Here is a 14,533-nt window from a genome sequence, read left to right as displayed (position 1 = left end):
ATTACCTTGACAACCTCATACACGAATCATCGCGCATCCTTTAATTTGCTTCGCCAGTGGCTGGTCTACGTAGAGACATACGCCTTTAGAAACTCTTAATTTAACTTAGTTCAAACCTGTGATCACTGAGAACACAACTGAAACCCGTCATAACAAATTTGAAAAAGAAATTATTCTGCAGACAGCGATCCGCACACCATGAGCAACGAAATGTCCTGCAAGGGCAGCCCGACGTCTAGTGCTAGCGCCCGCATCAGCCTCGTAACGGATGAGAGCCACTTCAGCCTGGCCAGCCTGAACTCGTCCGTCAGCCAGGACGAGTACTTCCGGTGTCGCGATCACTCCGATCTGGTTCTGAAGCGTATGCAAGGTAATAAACAGATCACACACTCACAGACGTACCTAATCGGTGTTCCATCCGGGATCAGGTCAACGGACGGTCGATTGAGAGGTCTGGCCGACAGGTTCAAGGTCTGCACTTTCCGGGGGTTCCGACGTCTGCTTGCCGCACGATTCGCTTGCGGATTGTAATAGACGCCAACCGGCTTCAGCTTGGCGGTTCAAGCGGGTTTCTTTCCTGTTACCATATTGGGATAGTTATGTTTCTTGCTCTCGTCTTTTGTTTGTTCGTTTTCTTCAAAAAAGGAATTACCGCGATCAACGGACAGCGGGTTGAGTCACCGGCAGGTTTGAAGCTGCGGCTAATTTATTGCTCCCTACAGAGGGGCCTGTTTTTCGGTTCGATTCACGATTGTTTCGTCTTCGCCAGTTTACTTTCCATAGCACTCATAAAAACGTGGTTAACGCAATTGTATCAAAATATTAAAAATATTGCAAAGTAATTAAACACGTTTATAATTTATTTTTTATTGCCTTTTTTATTTGTGCATGTAATTATTGCAGAATGGTTCCTTAACCGAATGATCTTTATTAGCAGATGCACTGCTTATATATAGTATTATCGTTGCCATAGTAATCGTGAATTACTTATTCCTATGTCTACTATAACACTCCTCCCTAATTCACGATTCCTATACTATTACAAAACCTAGCCTGGTTCATCCGTTGCAAAGGCTTAGTGAATCCATCGGCCAGTTGTAATTTACTCGATACATATTCGAGTTTCACCACTTGATTTTCTAAGCTTTCATTCACAAAATGGTAGCGTATGCTTATATGCTTCGTCCGAGGGTTATACGATCCGTTTTTAGCGATGATGATTGCAGACTGATTGTCGCAATAAATCAGAACTGTTCCTACATCGCTGAATTCCGAACAAAGGTTTTTCCACCATATTGCCTCTTGAATGCTTCGAGAGAGAGCCATGTATTCTGCTTCGCAAGATGAAAGAGCTACTGTTGGTTGCTTCTTTACGCCCCATGCTATTGCTGCACCTTGCAACATAAACACGTATCCACTCATTGATCTGCGACTGTCAGGATCTCCTCCCCAATCAGCATCGGTATATCCTGCCAATTCTCCGCTTTCATCCTTTCTGTACTGCAATTTCCTGCTCGCTGTACCTTTCAGATATCTTATTATATTCTTCACAGCCTCCCAATGTTGTCTTCCGGGATTTGAAGAAAATTGGCTAACAGTATTCACAGCAAAGGCAATATCAGGTCGAGTTATTTGCGCTACAAAGGATAAACATTCAATTGCTTCTTTAAACGGTACACTTCTCATTTCCTCAACTTCAGCGTCATTCTTTGGTGACATTGACTTTTCCAATTTAAGATCAGGATTCATGGGAGTTGTTGCAGGTTTTGCGTCGACCATTCTAAATCGCCTAACAATCTCTTCGATATATAACTGTTGATCTAGTGATAATATTCCTGCACTTCGATCTCTCTTGATTCGAATGCCAAGACAATGTGATGCTGTGCCTAAATCCTTCATTTTGAATTTCTGCATTAGAAATTGTTTTAGTCTTTTCTTCAAAGGATTATCATTCGTGAAAATTATCAGATCGTCAACATATATTGTTACGAACAGCATTTTATCTTCATTCATCTTCCAATATAAACAAGTATCAACTTTCGATCGTTGTAGGCCAAATTCTAGCAGTACTTCATTCAACTTTGCATTCCATACCCGGCTCGATTGCTTCAAACCGTATAACGCTTTCTTCAGTTTACATACTTTTCCATTTGGAATTGCAAACCCCTCGGGTTGCTCCATGAAAATTTGCTCATCACCTAGTTCTCCATGCAAAAATGCGGTAACCACATCCATCTGGTCCACATCCATATCAAACTTCGTAGCTAGTGCCATCAGGTATCGGACAGTTGAATATCGCACTACAGGAGCATACACTTCTTCATAGTCGATTCCCGGTTTCTGCGAACATCCTTTAACAACTAGTCTCGCCTTGTACCGGTCCACATTTCCATCAGATCCTCGCTTGATGGAGAAAACCCACTTGTTTCGAATGGTTTTTCGACCCTTTGGTAAATCGGTGATCATCCACGTCTGGTTCTCATTCAGGGATACCATCTCCTGCTTCATTGCCTCGATCCATTTTTCACGATCAGGTCTCCTCATAGCTTCATCGTAACTCTGCGGAATATCTTCTTCCGGTGGATGGTTTGAAATGGTGTTGTAACTTACAAACTCATTGTATCTATTTGGACAATTACGCTGGCGACTACTTCGTCTCAAAACTGGCTGAGTTTCTTTGCTTTGTCCTGTAGCATGCGGTGTTCCGGTCTGTTTCGGTTGTAGCAATCTATAAAGCCCTTTTTCCTGTTTCCCAGATACAATAACTTCTCCATTTGTATCTATAACTTTACATTTGTCTGCTGTAAAAATCACAGTGTGCCCTTTTTTACATATTGCACTCACAGACAATAGATTCGTAACCAAATTAGGTACCTTCAGAACTTCATATACGTTAGCGTTATTCTCTTCTAATTTTACTGTACCTCGTGCTATAGCCATCATGCTGCCATTATTCGCTGTCCATATCGCTTGCTGCAACGTTGTCTCATCACTAAAATGTTGATTCGGTTTTGCCATGTGACAAGTTGCTCCGGAATCAAAATACCAAGATTCACTGTTTGCATCGCCACTAGCAAACGAACTCCATAGTGAACTTGATTTTCCTTTTTCTCCAGACATTGGACACTTGGCTGCAAAATGTCCAGGCTTTTTACAATTATAGCACGTCTTTTCGCTCCTTTTCTTATACTGCGCCTTTGGTTTATACTCTCTTCTTATGTACAATGCTTCGTTATTCATGCTGCCATCAAGATTCCTATCACACTTCACGTCCTGCAGAATTTTTGCCTTTACCGCATCCGACGTAAGTTTCGCTCCTGATGCTTCCAGCCCCATGATCATTGGTTCGTAATGATCCGGTAATCCCATTAAAAGCAATGCTACCATCCAGGAATCGTCTACTTGAAATCCGATCGCAGCAAGCTTGTGGCTAGTCGACATCAGCTCGTTAACATACTCTTCTACGCTCATGCTAGAGGTTAACCTTATGTTCGTCAACTTCCGAAGCAAGCCGATCTTCCTGGTCAATCCGGTGTCTTGAAATGCTGCGGCCAATTTCTTCCATGCTGAAGCTGCATCCGTTGCGTCCTGAACCAGACTGTAGTTGTAACTCTCCAGACTCAGACAGATTGTTGCCAATGCACGCAATTTTGTCTCTTTGTCCACTACTTCGCCTTCATCAGGTTCCACGGCACTCCAAGTTCCTTCGCGGATCAAGATCATCCGCATTGCAAACGCCCATGTTGAGTAATTTTCACATCCACGTAACCTTTCTACCATGGGAAGATTGATTCCGTTGAGCCGTCCTACGCCAGCCGTCGGCAATCCTGCTCCTCTTCCCTCCGTAGCGTTTTGTTCAACGGAACTTCCAGTACTCATTTTCGACTTTTGCTTTTACTCTTCTGGGCCCATAACCTATTGCAGAATGGTTCCTTAACCGAATGATCTTTATTAGCAGATGCACTGCTTATATATAGTATTATCGTTGCCATAGTAATCGTGAATTACTTATTCCTATGTCTACTATAACAGTAATGAGCCGCCGGTTGAATTAATTTGGCTAATAGAACGGGCGACGTTTCATTGCTACTATAAATGAAACCCTGCTAAGCGATTTTCCATTTTAATAAAATATAATTTTCATTGATGTGTTGACTTCTGTTGAACTAGCAGATGAAGCACACAATTTTACTTGTTTTACATTTTTTTCTTTCTCGTATAATAACGAAATAAGAGAACAATGCTAATTATAACAAGTTCTTTCTAAACCAAACAGAATCGCATAACCATTTTCATGTGAAAGCAATTAAAGAGCCTTGATTGTTGTTTCACGCTAATTTCAAAGGTTACGTGGATTAACTAAATTGGAAACATAAATTTGTTCTTTGTCTACTTTGTGGCCACATTTTCCCAATTAACACCTAATGTCATCAATCCCATTAAATCAAAACGTTCTAACTAAGAGCATCGCTTTTGTCCCTTTGTGTAACCCACCAACAACGATAATCGCGGGAAACCGGAAAAGCAAACCAACCCCACCTCCCCAGACAAAGAGAAGGTTAACCAACCTTCCAGAGGGTCGTCAGCTTCAGGCGAATTTTCCTTCGAAGCGAAGAAAGTGCACGTGCATATAACGGTCGAGCAATGACAAGATCAACTCCTCGTATTCAATTTTGCTTCTCCTTATTGCCGAAGGCCCTGTACCGGTGAGGACGCTATAAACATCTCGTTCACCCCTTTGGAGACGCGCGGTTGGCAGGCTTTTCTTGGAAATGTACCATCGCATCGTCTGCCCGCGGGAAGCTGCATTCGTTTATAGACCCTTAGGAGGGAAAATTTGTCTCCACATGGTGGTGTTATGATCGTAGTAGCGATTCCCTTCGTTCCCGTTTTCATTTCCATCGTGGTGGAAGAGGAATAGAGAAAAAGAGTCGTTCGCTTTGGGAAATTCTAATTACGAGTTACATATCATACGTTGTCTTGTAGCTATGTTTTTGCAGATTTTGCCTCGCACGCTCCCAATGCCAATGCGTACCATTCAAGATATTAATCCATCACTCTGCTCTATCCGTTCTATTTACAGACTACCTCCAGAGTGAGAAGCTTTGTGATGTGGTGCTGATCGCTGGCGTCGATGGCCGAAGGTAAGTGTGTCCGTGTCTGTGAGAAGATTTCCCCCATCAGCGACGGTTGCATTTTCCGGACATAAACCGTCCTGTTTTCCGCGAAACCAGTGCACCAAGCAAAACGCAAAAACCAAATGCACGATCATAACCTTTCCCAACCAGCTCCATTTCGAATGTTTATATACAACGATCGAACGTTTTTACACCCCGCCAGACGATAGATTTCTCGGTTCCGCATAAACTGTGCAAAAGCCAACGGACCTTCCCCTCGCCGTGTACCAATCACCGCAAGACAGACGACGTTAGATGCGTTTTGTTGTCTGCCAAATGACACAAACGTTTCAGTTTTCCGCACTCGTTCGGTGCCACACTGCTAGCGGCGCAGTGGCGTTGACGAGAAAACGAGCTAAATTAAATCAATTTGCCGGATGGCCTGGCCTGCCGTTTTCTCTAGGTACTGCACTCTCCGTGTATATATTTCAGTTTCTCTACTCTCCTTCGGGTTGGCCGCCGATCGTTCGTTGTATTATAAATCATTTCCCTCGTCGGGAACAACGTTCGCGCGTCCCGAAGGGACAGTTGTCGACGATTAGCCTGCACTTGACCTCTACTCGCGAGGGGGCTCCGATGCTGCTGTCCCGGCAGGGATGGCTGAAAATAAAATTACGCGAGTAAAATGCACCCATTCATGCCGACGATTGAGTGCAGGCTTTCTTCTGCCTCCCACAGTGAACAGTATGATGTGGAAAATATGAATATAATGCAGTCCCAGTTCTTTAAATCGGTTAGCTAATTGGTTTTAAGATAATCGGTCTATTGTATTTGATAAATAGACAAAAAGAATTATTAACAGAGTAAATAATATACCCTAACAGGAATATCGTTTTACACCGAAAATGTATACATACTGATACTTGTATTACGAACGGTTTACCACTGATCTATAATATACCGTCTTTCGGCCAAAGTTTCTCTCTTCGGAGAGAGGCCTAGTCCTATTAAGGGATGTTGTATCACTTAAAAAAAGAGGAATAATCGATTGACGAAAATTGATTTTGCTGAATAAAAAATATAAACTTGATTAAACTACACATTGCTTTTGGGTAATGAAGAATCATTTTGAAGATTTTTTCTAATCTGTTCTGTTGTTTAGTGTATTTGTTGAATATGTTTGCCTTATTTTGTTATGTAATTAACCGCTTCATCACGCCATCTAAATGTACAGGAAAAATGAGAAATTTTCAATAATGTTTAAAGCTTTGTTTCAATATTAATATTTGCAACCACCCCAAAGTATTTGTATTCCAAGAAAAACTTGTTTCGATTGAAAACATCTTCAGCCGTTTTTTAAACAGTTCAAAGAGAACACATATTCAATTGGCCACTTTTTGGATTGTAGTGCTAATGATATGCATTGTTTCGTTTACAGGATACCAGCCCATCGCCTTGTTTTGTCCGCCTCGTCGGCCTACTTCAGTGCCATGTTCACTGGCCAGTTGCGTGAAAGCCAGCAGGAAGAAATCACATTGCAAGAGGTGGGCGGGGACGCACTGCAATCGCTCATACAGTATTGCTACACGGGCGCGATCGAGATCCGGGAGGACACGGTTGAAACACTGCTAGCGACGGCCTGCCTGTTGCAACTCGGCACGATTGTGACGGCATGCTGTAACTTTCTCGCCCGCCAGCTGCACCCGTCCAACTGTCTCGGGTTTTCGCTGTTCGCCGAGCAGCAAGGCTGCACCGCGCTCCTGAAGCTCGCCACGGCCTACACCTGCCAGCACTTTCAGCAGGTGTGGAAAAACCAGGAGTTTTTCATGCTCGACGCGGCCCAGCTGGCCAACCTGCTGCGCAGTGACGATCTGAATGTGCCGAACGAGGAGGAGGTGTTCCACGCCCTGATGGCCTGGATACAGTACGACCCAGAGGCCCGCAAGCGCCACATTCCGGAGCTGCTGGCACTGGTTAAGCTACCACTGTTGCAACCTTCGGTGAGTTTTTACTTTTGCCTTACAACGAGTCACCTAAGGATGCGTCTAAGATATAATTCCTGGGTGTGTTAACTAAAACAAATGGTATCGTTTTTTAATGATTGTTTTTTACTTTACAACCCACAGTTCATAGTGGACCACGTGGAGGCTCTCTGCGGAGGAGCGAACGAGTGCCAGCAGCTGGTGATGGAAGCGTTCAAGTGGCATCTTATCCCTGGACGTCGTTCACTGATCGCGACGTCACGCACCCGTCCCCGAAAGTCCACCATGGGTCGGCTGCTGGCCGTCGGGGGCATGGACGGGCACAAGGGTGCGATCAGCATCGAGAGCTACGATCCGCGTCTAGACAAGTGGACACTGCTTAAAAACATGCCAACCCGCCGGCTACAGTTCGGGGTGGCCGTCCTGGACGACAAGTTGATCATCGTTGGTGGGCGCGACGGTCTCAAGACACTCAACACAGTCGAGAGCTTCGATCTCAATACGATGAACTGGTTCACGCTGGTGCCTCCCATGGGAACGCCCCGGCATGGGCTCGGTGTGGCGTTCCTGGAAGGTCCCTTGTACGCCGTCGGTGGACACGACGGTTGGAGCTACCTGAACACGGTCGAACGATGGGATCCGTTGGCGCGCACCTGGAGCTACGTGGCGCCCATGTCGGCCATGCGCTCCACTGCGGGCGTCGCCGTGCTGGGCAATCGGTTGTACGTGATCGGTGGTCGTGATGGAAGCGTTTGCCATCGGACGGTTGAGTGCTACGATCCGCACACCAACAAGTGGACACTTCGGGCTCCAATGAACCGGCGCCGTGGAGGTGTCGGAGTTGGCGTGCTGAACGGATTCCTGTATGCCCTCGGAGGGCACGACTGCCCGGCAAGCAATCCGGCAGTCTGCCGGACGGAAACGGTCGAGCGATACGATCCTACCACCGACACCTGGACACTGGTAAGAACGAACGAAACACACACATGAAGTGTACCGCTAATTATTAACAATCGCTAATCGTTCTCCGTCTTAGATTGCGTCGCTAAGTGTTGGCCGAGATGCGATCGGAGTCAGTGTGCTCGGCGACTGGTTGATTGCCGTCGGCGGGTACGATGGCAATCAGTACCTGAAAATCGTCGAGCAGTACGACGCGGAGACGAACGAGTGGACCCAAATATCACCGGTCAACTACAGCCGCGCCGGTGCGTGCGTCGTCGCTATCCCGAACAGCGCCACGGGAGTGGTGCCAAGCGCCCAAGCCGGCACCACTATCGCCCCTGGAGTCAATCCAGCATCGCCAAGCAATGCCGTTGCATCTACCTCTTCGCCGTCCACGTCCACCACGGTGGCCAACAATAGCACCACGGTTTAGTACCACCAAAACCACGGCAAAACACCCGACCCACAGTCATGCCCTAGCACCAGCGAGCTCCTCCGGCTGTGGCATATCCGCTTGCATCCTACGTTCCTTCCAGCATTCCCATTGCTATTGCCGACCAACACAAGATCCTACTCCTACTGCCACCCTGCATCCTTTTCGAGCATGGGAACGGCTACCTCGGAAGCATTCCTCGGAATAATAAGCTATTCCTTTAAATAGCATTCTCTTATACATTTGTGATTGTATGTGTGTGTGTGTGTTTGCGTGCGTGTGATAGTCTTATTAATTATCTGCCCAAATTTCAGAAGTAAAACCACAAAATGAGCGCCATTCCAGGAGTGCAAGAAACCATGTAGACAAGTGGCTTTATGCATGCCCTAACAAACAAACGAGAAAACGTTACATTCCCAGGGATGCCATGGCCCTGTATCAAACTGAGGCTTTAAAAAAAAATCCTTTATGAATCCTAGACTTTTTTTTAGCTTTTGCCACACATCCTGCCGAAACTGCTTGACCTGCCTAACGATAGTTGGGAAAAAAACGCCAGCTTATCCCCTAATGTGTTCCATTTTCTTCCGTTTTTTTTTCTACTGGTATTTGTATTTCTTTTTTCTTCTTTTTCGTCTTTCTTTTTAAATCGCTTTTCCATCTTTCCTATTCGCCGCACAACATGTGACGAAACAATCATCACCAATCGGGCGCATATGCACTATCTTCCGCAGGGATGGCGCGGTAGCACCAGTGCCAGCAATTACTACTACCGCAGACACTTCCGCATTTGTGATTATTACGTGTAAAAGTGGAAAGACGTGATCATCGTTCATTTGGTCTTTTTTTTTACACATTAGGATAGCGGTACCTTACGCGTGCAAGTAGGGAGACAGCTTGGTGCTAAGAGAAGAGATTTCAGATTCCGAGATTGAGATGTTTGTATTGAGGAGAAAGTGGAACAGAGGTGAGCCACACGTAAGCCTTTAATGATCATTCTTGTTTTTTTTTTGTTCACGGAAAAGATCGGAGACTCGAGCATTCGATTTGATTGGTCGGTAACGTTCGGTAAGCTGTGATTTTAGTTCGATTCTACCGAGAACAGTAGCTTTTGAGATTGATCGAAAAAAGAGTAGGCGGAAGAGCAGTAACATCACCCTGGACAGCCTTATGATTTGCAGATGCAGAGAGTTGAAATGGATGCCAAAGAGAAGACGTGATGTTTTGATTCATTAGCCAAAACCTAACCGTACACCTCCGCCTGCCTTCCTACCCAGTGAGCGTAAGATGTAGAGAGAAGAGGAAACATGCACGAAAAATTTGCGAAAGGACTGATCCTGGTAAAACTTAAGTGCTGAAAGATAGGCTTGGAACGGAAAGGGGTAGCAAAAATGATCATTAAGTGGGATGAGTTTTTCCTTCCTCTCGTATTAAATGCAATTCAATCAAATATATAAATCAAACAAACAAAACATAGCATATAAGGAAACGAGTGAACAGATGGAAATATAATAAATCAACACTTGTATAGTGGATACAATTTTCTGAGCAAAGGATAGTCGTTTTACTGCAGCGTTGTAGTTTGGTTACAGCAATGCTATAAAAGCTTGTTCAACAAAAAACAATTTATGCGTCCAACTAAGCAAAGTCCAATGCCAAACACGATTTCTAACGCATAGATTATTGTTGATCCCCAAAGAAATGTTAATAATTTACTTACCAGAATTACAAGCAAAGAGTATATTTTTTGAATATTTTCTCAGCTTCATTCCTCACACACACGCACACATGCACGAAAAAAACTGTACTTCGCCAGAAACATTTATGTTTACTGAAAATCTAATATAAATCTGTATATATACTTCATATATTTGTGTATAACGATTTGTTCTGTTTGCTTGCTATTGTGTGTGTGCTGGCTATCCAAGGATTTGTTCTTCGTTTCTTCGCGTCAGTCATCCATTCCTCCCACAGATGTGACCTCCGGACCCTCTTCCTTGGGCCCACGGTTAGGAATGGTCCGTCCGTGGCAGCAAGGTATGATCGTTGTATGTGGCAAACGAGTAGTGTACTTACTCTTTTCCTATTGATTCGTCCTATTCACTCTGATCGGTGCGATGATCTTCTCAGGTATCTGGCGTGTGTCTGCGTGTGTGAATTTGCGAACTTTAAACCATCTGATTTTGCTTACGTATCTGGTTATTCACATCGAAAATAGTTTGAACAAGAACTCTCAAAATTGCTTTTGCTTATAATTAAACATTTTCAAAATTTTGGTTTTGTAAGCCGTTAGTTTTACATGATCTTGGATGGTGAATGCTATTGCCAAAACACGAAATTTGAAAGTGTCCCTGAATTGTGCATAGTAAAAAAGTAAACAAATATAAAACATCGGCTCACTGCAAACTTAACAAACAATTCTAAAAACTACGTTATATAGTCGACTCTAATAAGTGTGTTCCACATTCACCTGCCCACGTGATAGGAAGGAGAACATCAAAAAATCAAAGTAGCGATGGGATGAAGGGGAAAACACTAAACAATTTATCCCAACAGTATGAACGGATAATTCGGAGAAGAATAAACCAAAACTTACTCAATCATCCACTCGGTTGCAGTTCCACGGTCGCGACAAACAAGCCTAACCACCGTACTTGCTACAAACTTTGCCAAAAATGCATTGCACGACTTAAAACAAAATCACCAGCCCTTAGGCCTCCCGGTCGCTCGCTCTGACGTACAATAACAAATACCCGCATTCTGTTTGGGTCGCACATCGCCCCAGAGATCCGTGGGGAGTGCAAGCCCAGGCGACGTCCCGGTGTGGCGCGGGATCAACCACCGGTCGATCGTCGTCATATACGAGGCGTAATTAACATCCCGTGACAGAAAGTAAAATATAAACTTAAGTCAGCTCCTACACCAACGGCTCTTCCATCTCCTAAAGGAGGTCCGACTGTGTAAATGCTACTAACATCGCTTAGTAAGATGCTTCTCGATGGCGGCCGGAATGTTGTCCGTCGTTTTGGAGGCGATGTTGTTGCCGAGCAACTCCGGGCACGCCAGCACGCCATCCTGGATGTCCTTGGCCTTTCTCAGCAGATCGTAGCAGATGCCTTCGTTCAGTACGGAATCGTTTCTGTAAAGATCGCAAACAAACGGTTTGATTAGGAGTTTTTTTTTCAATTCACATTGACATAGTTTAAAATTTTTGGTTTAAACTTATTATAATTTGTACGTTTTCAGACAATATATACAGATTTTTAGTTTAATGTAGATGGTTCTAAACATATACGAGAGAACGTCTGTAAAAATACTTACTTATATTCGGGATGTTGGACAACTTCCTTCCGTATCCAGCTGGCAGTGGTTATCAACTCGCCGGACGCACGCTTCTGGATCAGCTTCAGGTACTGCTGGATCGTGCAATGTGTGTCCGCGTCCACATCCATGGAACCGAGGTAACTGTTGATCAGCGGTACCAGACCCGGAAACGTGCCCTTGCCGTTGATGATTTGATCGATCGTCATCAGCTCATACTCGTCTTCCGCTTCGGCCTTCTCCACTCCTTCCTTTTCAGCAGCTGTACCGTTGTGTTGTGAGGTCGGCTGGAACGCCTGCTGCGGTGATCCCGCCCGATCGCCGGTCGGGATGGCGGTGATGTTCTTCTTGAACCAAAACCGCTCGGTCAGCACGGCACCCCGCTTCTGCGAGTTTTGCATGTTCTCGTCCACCTTGCTGATCGGGATAAGAAAGTCGAGCTGGTACGAGAGGATGACGCGCGTCAGCAGCACCACGAAGCACACGATCGCGGCGTTCTCAAAGTCGGTCAGCTGGGCTTCGCAGGGCCGAAACTCGACACGCCAGCCGATTGGGGAGTTCGGCGGTGGCGGCTTGAACCGCATCGTCTGCCAGTTGGTCGACTGAATGTTTTCGAAGTGGTCCGTGTCCTCGCGATCGTTCTGGTGTACCTTTTCGCTGAACAGCGACACCGAGTCGCGGATGAACAGATGGGCGATGTGCTGGGCGAGCAGGTGATCGATGTCGCCCTCGCGCAGCCGCTTGTAGAGTTTTTCGTCGAGCACCAAAGGCACATCGTTGTACCTGCCAAAGAGCAAGAGGAAGATGGCTTAGTTACAAGCATTCCTTTACCACCGTGCGCTACCACATACTTATCTCCCGCCGGCGAGAGGTAGGAATCGATCGAATCGTAGCGAGACTTAAAGATGCGGAACCGATCGTTCTTCAGCGGCAGCTCGCCGCGTTCCTCCTTCGTCCGGCAGTCGACCGACGCCGATATGACGTTCCAGCGGCAGTCCACGTCCGTCAGAAAGCCGCGATACGCCGGACTAGCTGCCGTCAGGGCTAACATGATCGGACACATCGGCGTCAGCTGATCGTACAACGTGCGTGCTTCGCTGATGTTGCACGCCTGGAATGTAAGCTGCAGACAGCAGCACCCCATGCCGAAACCCATCGCGTCCATGTGCACGTGGTTCGGCAGCGCTGCGATACTGCCCTCGACCGGTGTCTTCGTGTCGCGATCGGGGAAAATGGGCAAATTAATCGACACCTTTTCGCCCCGCCGCTGACGAATGTTGCGCGTGAGCGTCTTAAACCGCGGGTGACCAGGAAAGATGGCTTCGTCGGGAAAGAAGTTCGATCGTGCGGCACACGCCTCATCGTCCGGTGTGGGAACGGCCGGTGGAAACGTGAATCCGGGACATCCGAGCCGAGGAAAGCTGGTGATCGACATAACGAACTCGTTGGGCGGCAACAGCGCGGCCACCTCCATGCGCCGGTAGCGCATATTCGCCTCGACCACGTTGAAGTGGGCAAGTAGGCCACCGTACGGTTTGCCGGGTGTCCCCTCGATCATGTAAGCACCGTACTCGGGACGCCAGAGGGATTTCACACCTGAAAGAAGAAATGAACAAACAGTGGTGAGTTTAGTTTGCTACATGGGATGTTTGCTACTTGAAGGTACAAATTACTCTCGGGGTCGTTTCAAGCCATCATTGTAAGTGTGCAACGGACCAAGAGTATACGGTAAATAGATCCTCCGCTTTATCTTTGAATATTTCTAACCGTATCGCGGAACCACAACCGCGTACTCACGACACGTTCCTAGCGTGATAGTGTAAATCACGTGTCACCATACCTACTAGAATCTTCCTCTCTCCCTCCCTCCCTTGACCTTTTATTCCATTGAACAAGAGAAAAAAAGATCATCGATCATCGTTTGCGTCTACCCGAACCCGACTTACCCTGCGGATCCGCCGCTTCCTTCTCGTTCAACTTTGCCAGAATTTCCTGCGCCCGCAACGACACCTGTACCGCTCGCCCCTCGTCATCGAAGCGCACGATAATGTACTCCACCTCATCGCCCCACTTCAGCACGTCACCCTGCCGGTCCTTCAACCGGGCATACAGATTGATGAATTGCTCGATACCGTGCTCGCGGACATGCTGTGCCAGCGCCTTCGTTTCGTCCCACGTCAGGGGGCTTCCTTCGCTCAACAGACCCATTTCCTTCCGGGCGGTTGGCTTCGATCCGAACACTAGTCCACAACACTAATCTTGCTCGATGCTTGAGAATGTGTGTAGAATCGTTTTCACAACCAAGCGCGAACGTAAAAGTACTGCAAGGAAAAAAAGAACAATCATTCACAACTTGGAAGTAAACACAAAGCTATCAACAACTACAAAACACACATTGATAGAAGATTATCATTTGGATTTGGAAATGCTATGCACATTAAAAAAAAATAAGTCGAAATGAATGAGATTCCTTCAAAAATATCAATCTTGAATTAGTGTGACCCCTTGTTCTTATCATCGTTTCAAGCTCATACAAATAAGCAACGCTTTAAGAAGATCGTTTATGATTGGGTTTAAAGAGAAGTTTTAAGTCTGCTCCAGCAAATAAATTTAGAAAAACCATTACAATACCGGGTATATTTTATGGGATAAAATCTGAATCGAAACACTCGGAAATTTTGTTTTTATCAAATTTAAATGTTATTGTATGAAATGCTACATTGGAAAGTCCATTACCAAAA

General features: G+C 45.8%; 2 protein-coding genes across 2 annotated transcripts; one reads left to right on the top strand and one right to left on the bottom strand.

Annotated features, from left to right (window-relative positions):
* Positions 1-211: 211 nt before the first annotated feature.
* Positions 212-9,504, top strand: LOC131286394 (kelch-like protein 5). The gene is made up of 6 exons (XM_058315341.1): positions 212-370; positions 5,084-5,144; positions 6,556-7,117; positions 7,244-8,062; positions 8,136-8,468; positions 9,206-9,504. Exons 1-6 carry the CDS (start codon positions 364-366, stop codon positions 9,278-9,280), a joined length of 1,857 nt encoding a protein of 618 aa, XP_058171324.1. The 5' UTR covers positions 212-363; the 3' UTR covers positions 9,281-9,504.
* Positions 9,505-11,333: 1,829 nt separating this feature from the next.
* Positions 11,334-14,066, bottom strand: LOC131286579 (glutamate--cysteine ligase). Its single transcript, XM_058315555.1, has 4 exons — positions 13,739-14,066; positions 12,644-13,388; positions 11,793-12,575; positions 11,334-11,610 (listed from the first exon to the last, which is right to left on the bottom strand). The coding sequence occupies exons 1-4, from the start codon at positions 13,998-14,000 to the stop codon at positions 11,442-11,444; spliced, it is 1,959 nt and encodes a 652-aa protein (XP_058171538.1). The 5' UTR covers positions 14,001-14,066; the 3' UTR covers positions 11,334-11,441.
* Positions 14,067-14,533: the final 467 nt, after the last annotated feature.

This window comes from Anopheles ziemanni, chromosome 3, assembly GCF_943734765.1.
Source record: "Anopheles ziemanni chromosome 3, idAnoZiCoDA_A2_x.2, whole genome shotgun sequence".
NCBI lineage: Eukaryota > Metazoa > Arthropoda > Insecta > Diptera > Culicidae > Anopheles > Anopheles ziemanni.
Note: the sequence above shows the minus strand (reverse complement) of the source record. Positions and strands in the feature narration are given on the sequence as shown.

Coding starts and splice junctions, on each gene's coding strand:
- LOC131286394 (XM_058315341.1), top strand. Junction 7,118..7,243: donor TACCACTGTTGCAACCTTCG/GTGAGTTTTTAC, acceptor TACAACCCACAG/TTCATAGTGGACCACGTGGA. Junction 8,469..9,205: donor TGGCCAACAATAGCACCACG/GTTTAGTACCAC, acceptor TATCTTCCGCAG/GGATGGCGCGGTAGCACCAG.
- LOC131286579 (XM_058315555.1), bottom strand. CDS start 14,000: ATGGGTCTGTTGAGCGAAGGAAGCCCCCTGACGTGGGACGAAACGAAG. Junction 13,389..13,738: donor GGAAGCGGCGGATCCGCAGG/GTAAGTCGGGTT, acceptor TTCTTCTTTCAG/GTGTGAAATCCCTCTGGCGT. Junction 12,576..12,643: donor CTCTCGCCGGCGGGAGATAA/GTATGTGGTAGC, acceptor GCTCTTTGGCAG/GTACAACGATGTGCCTTTGG.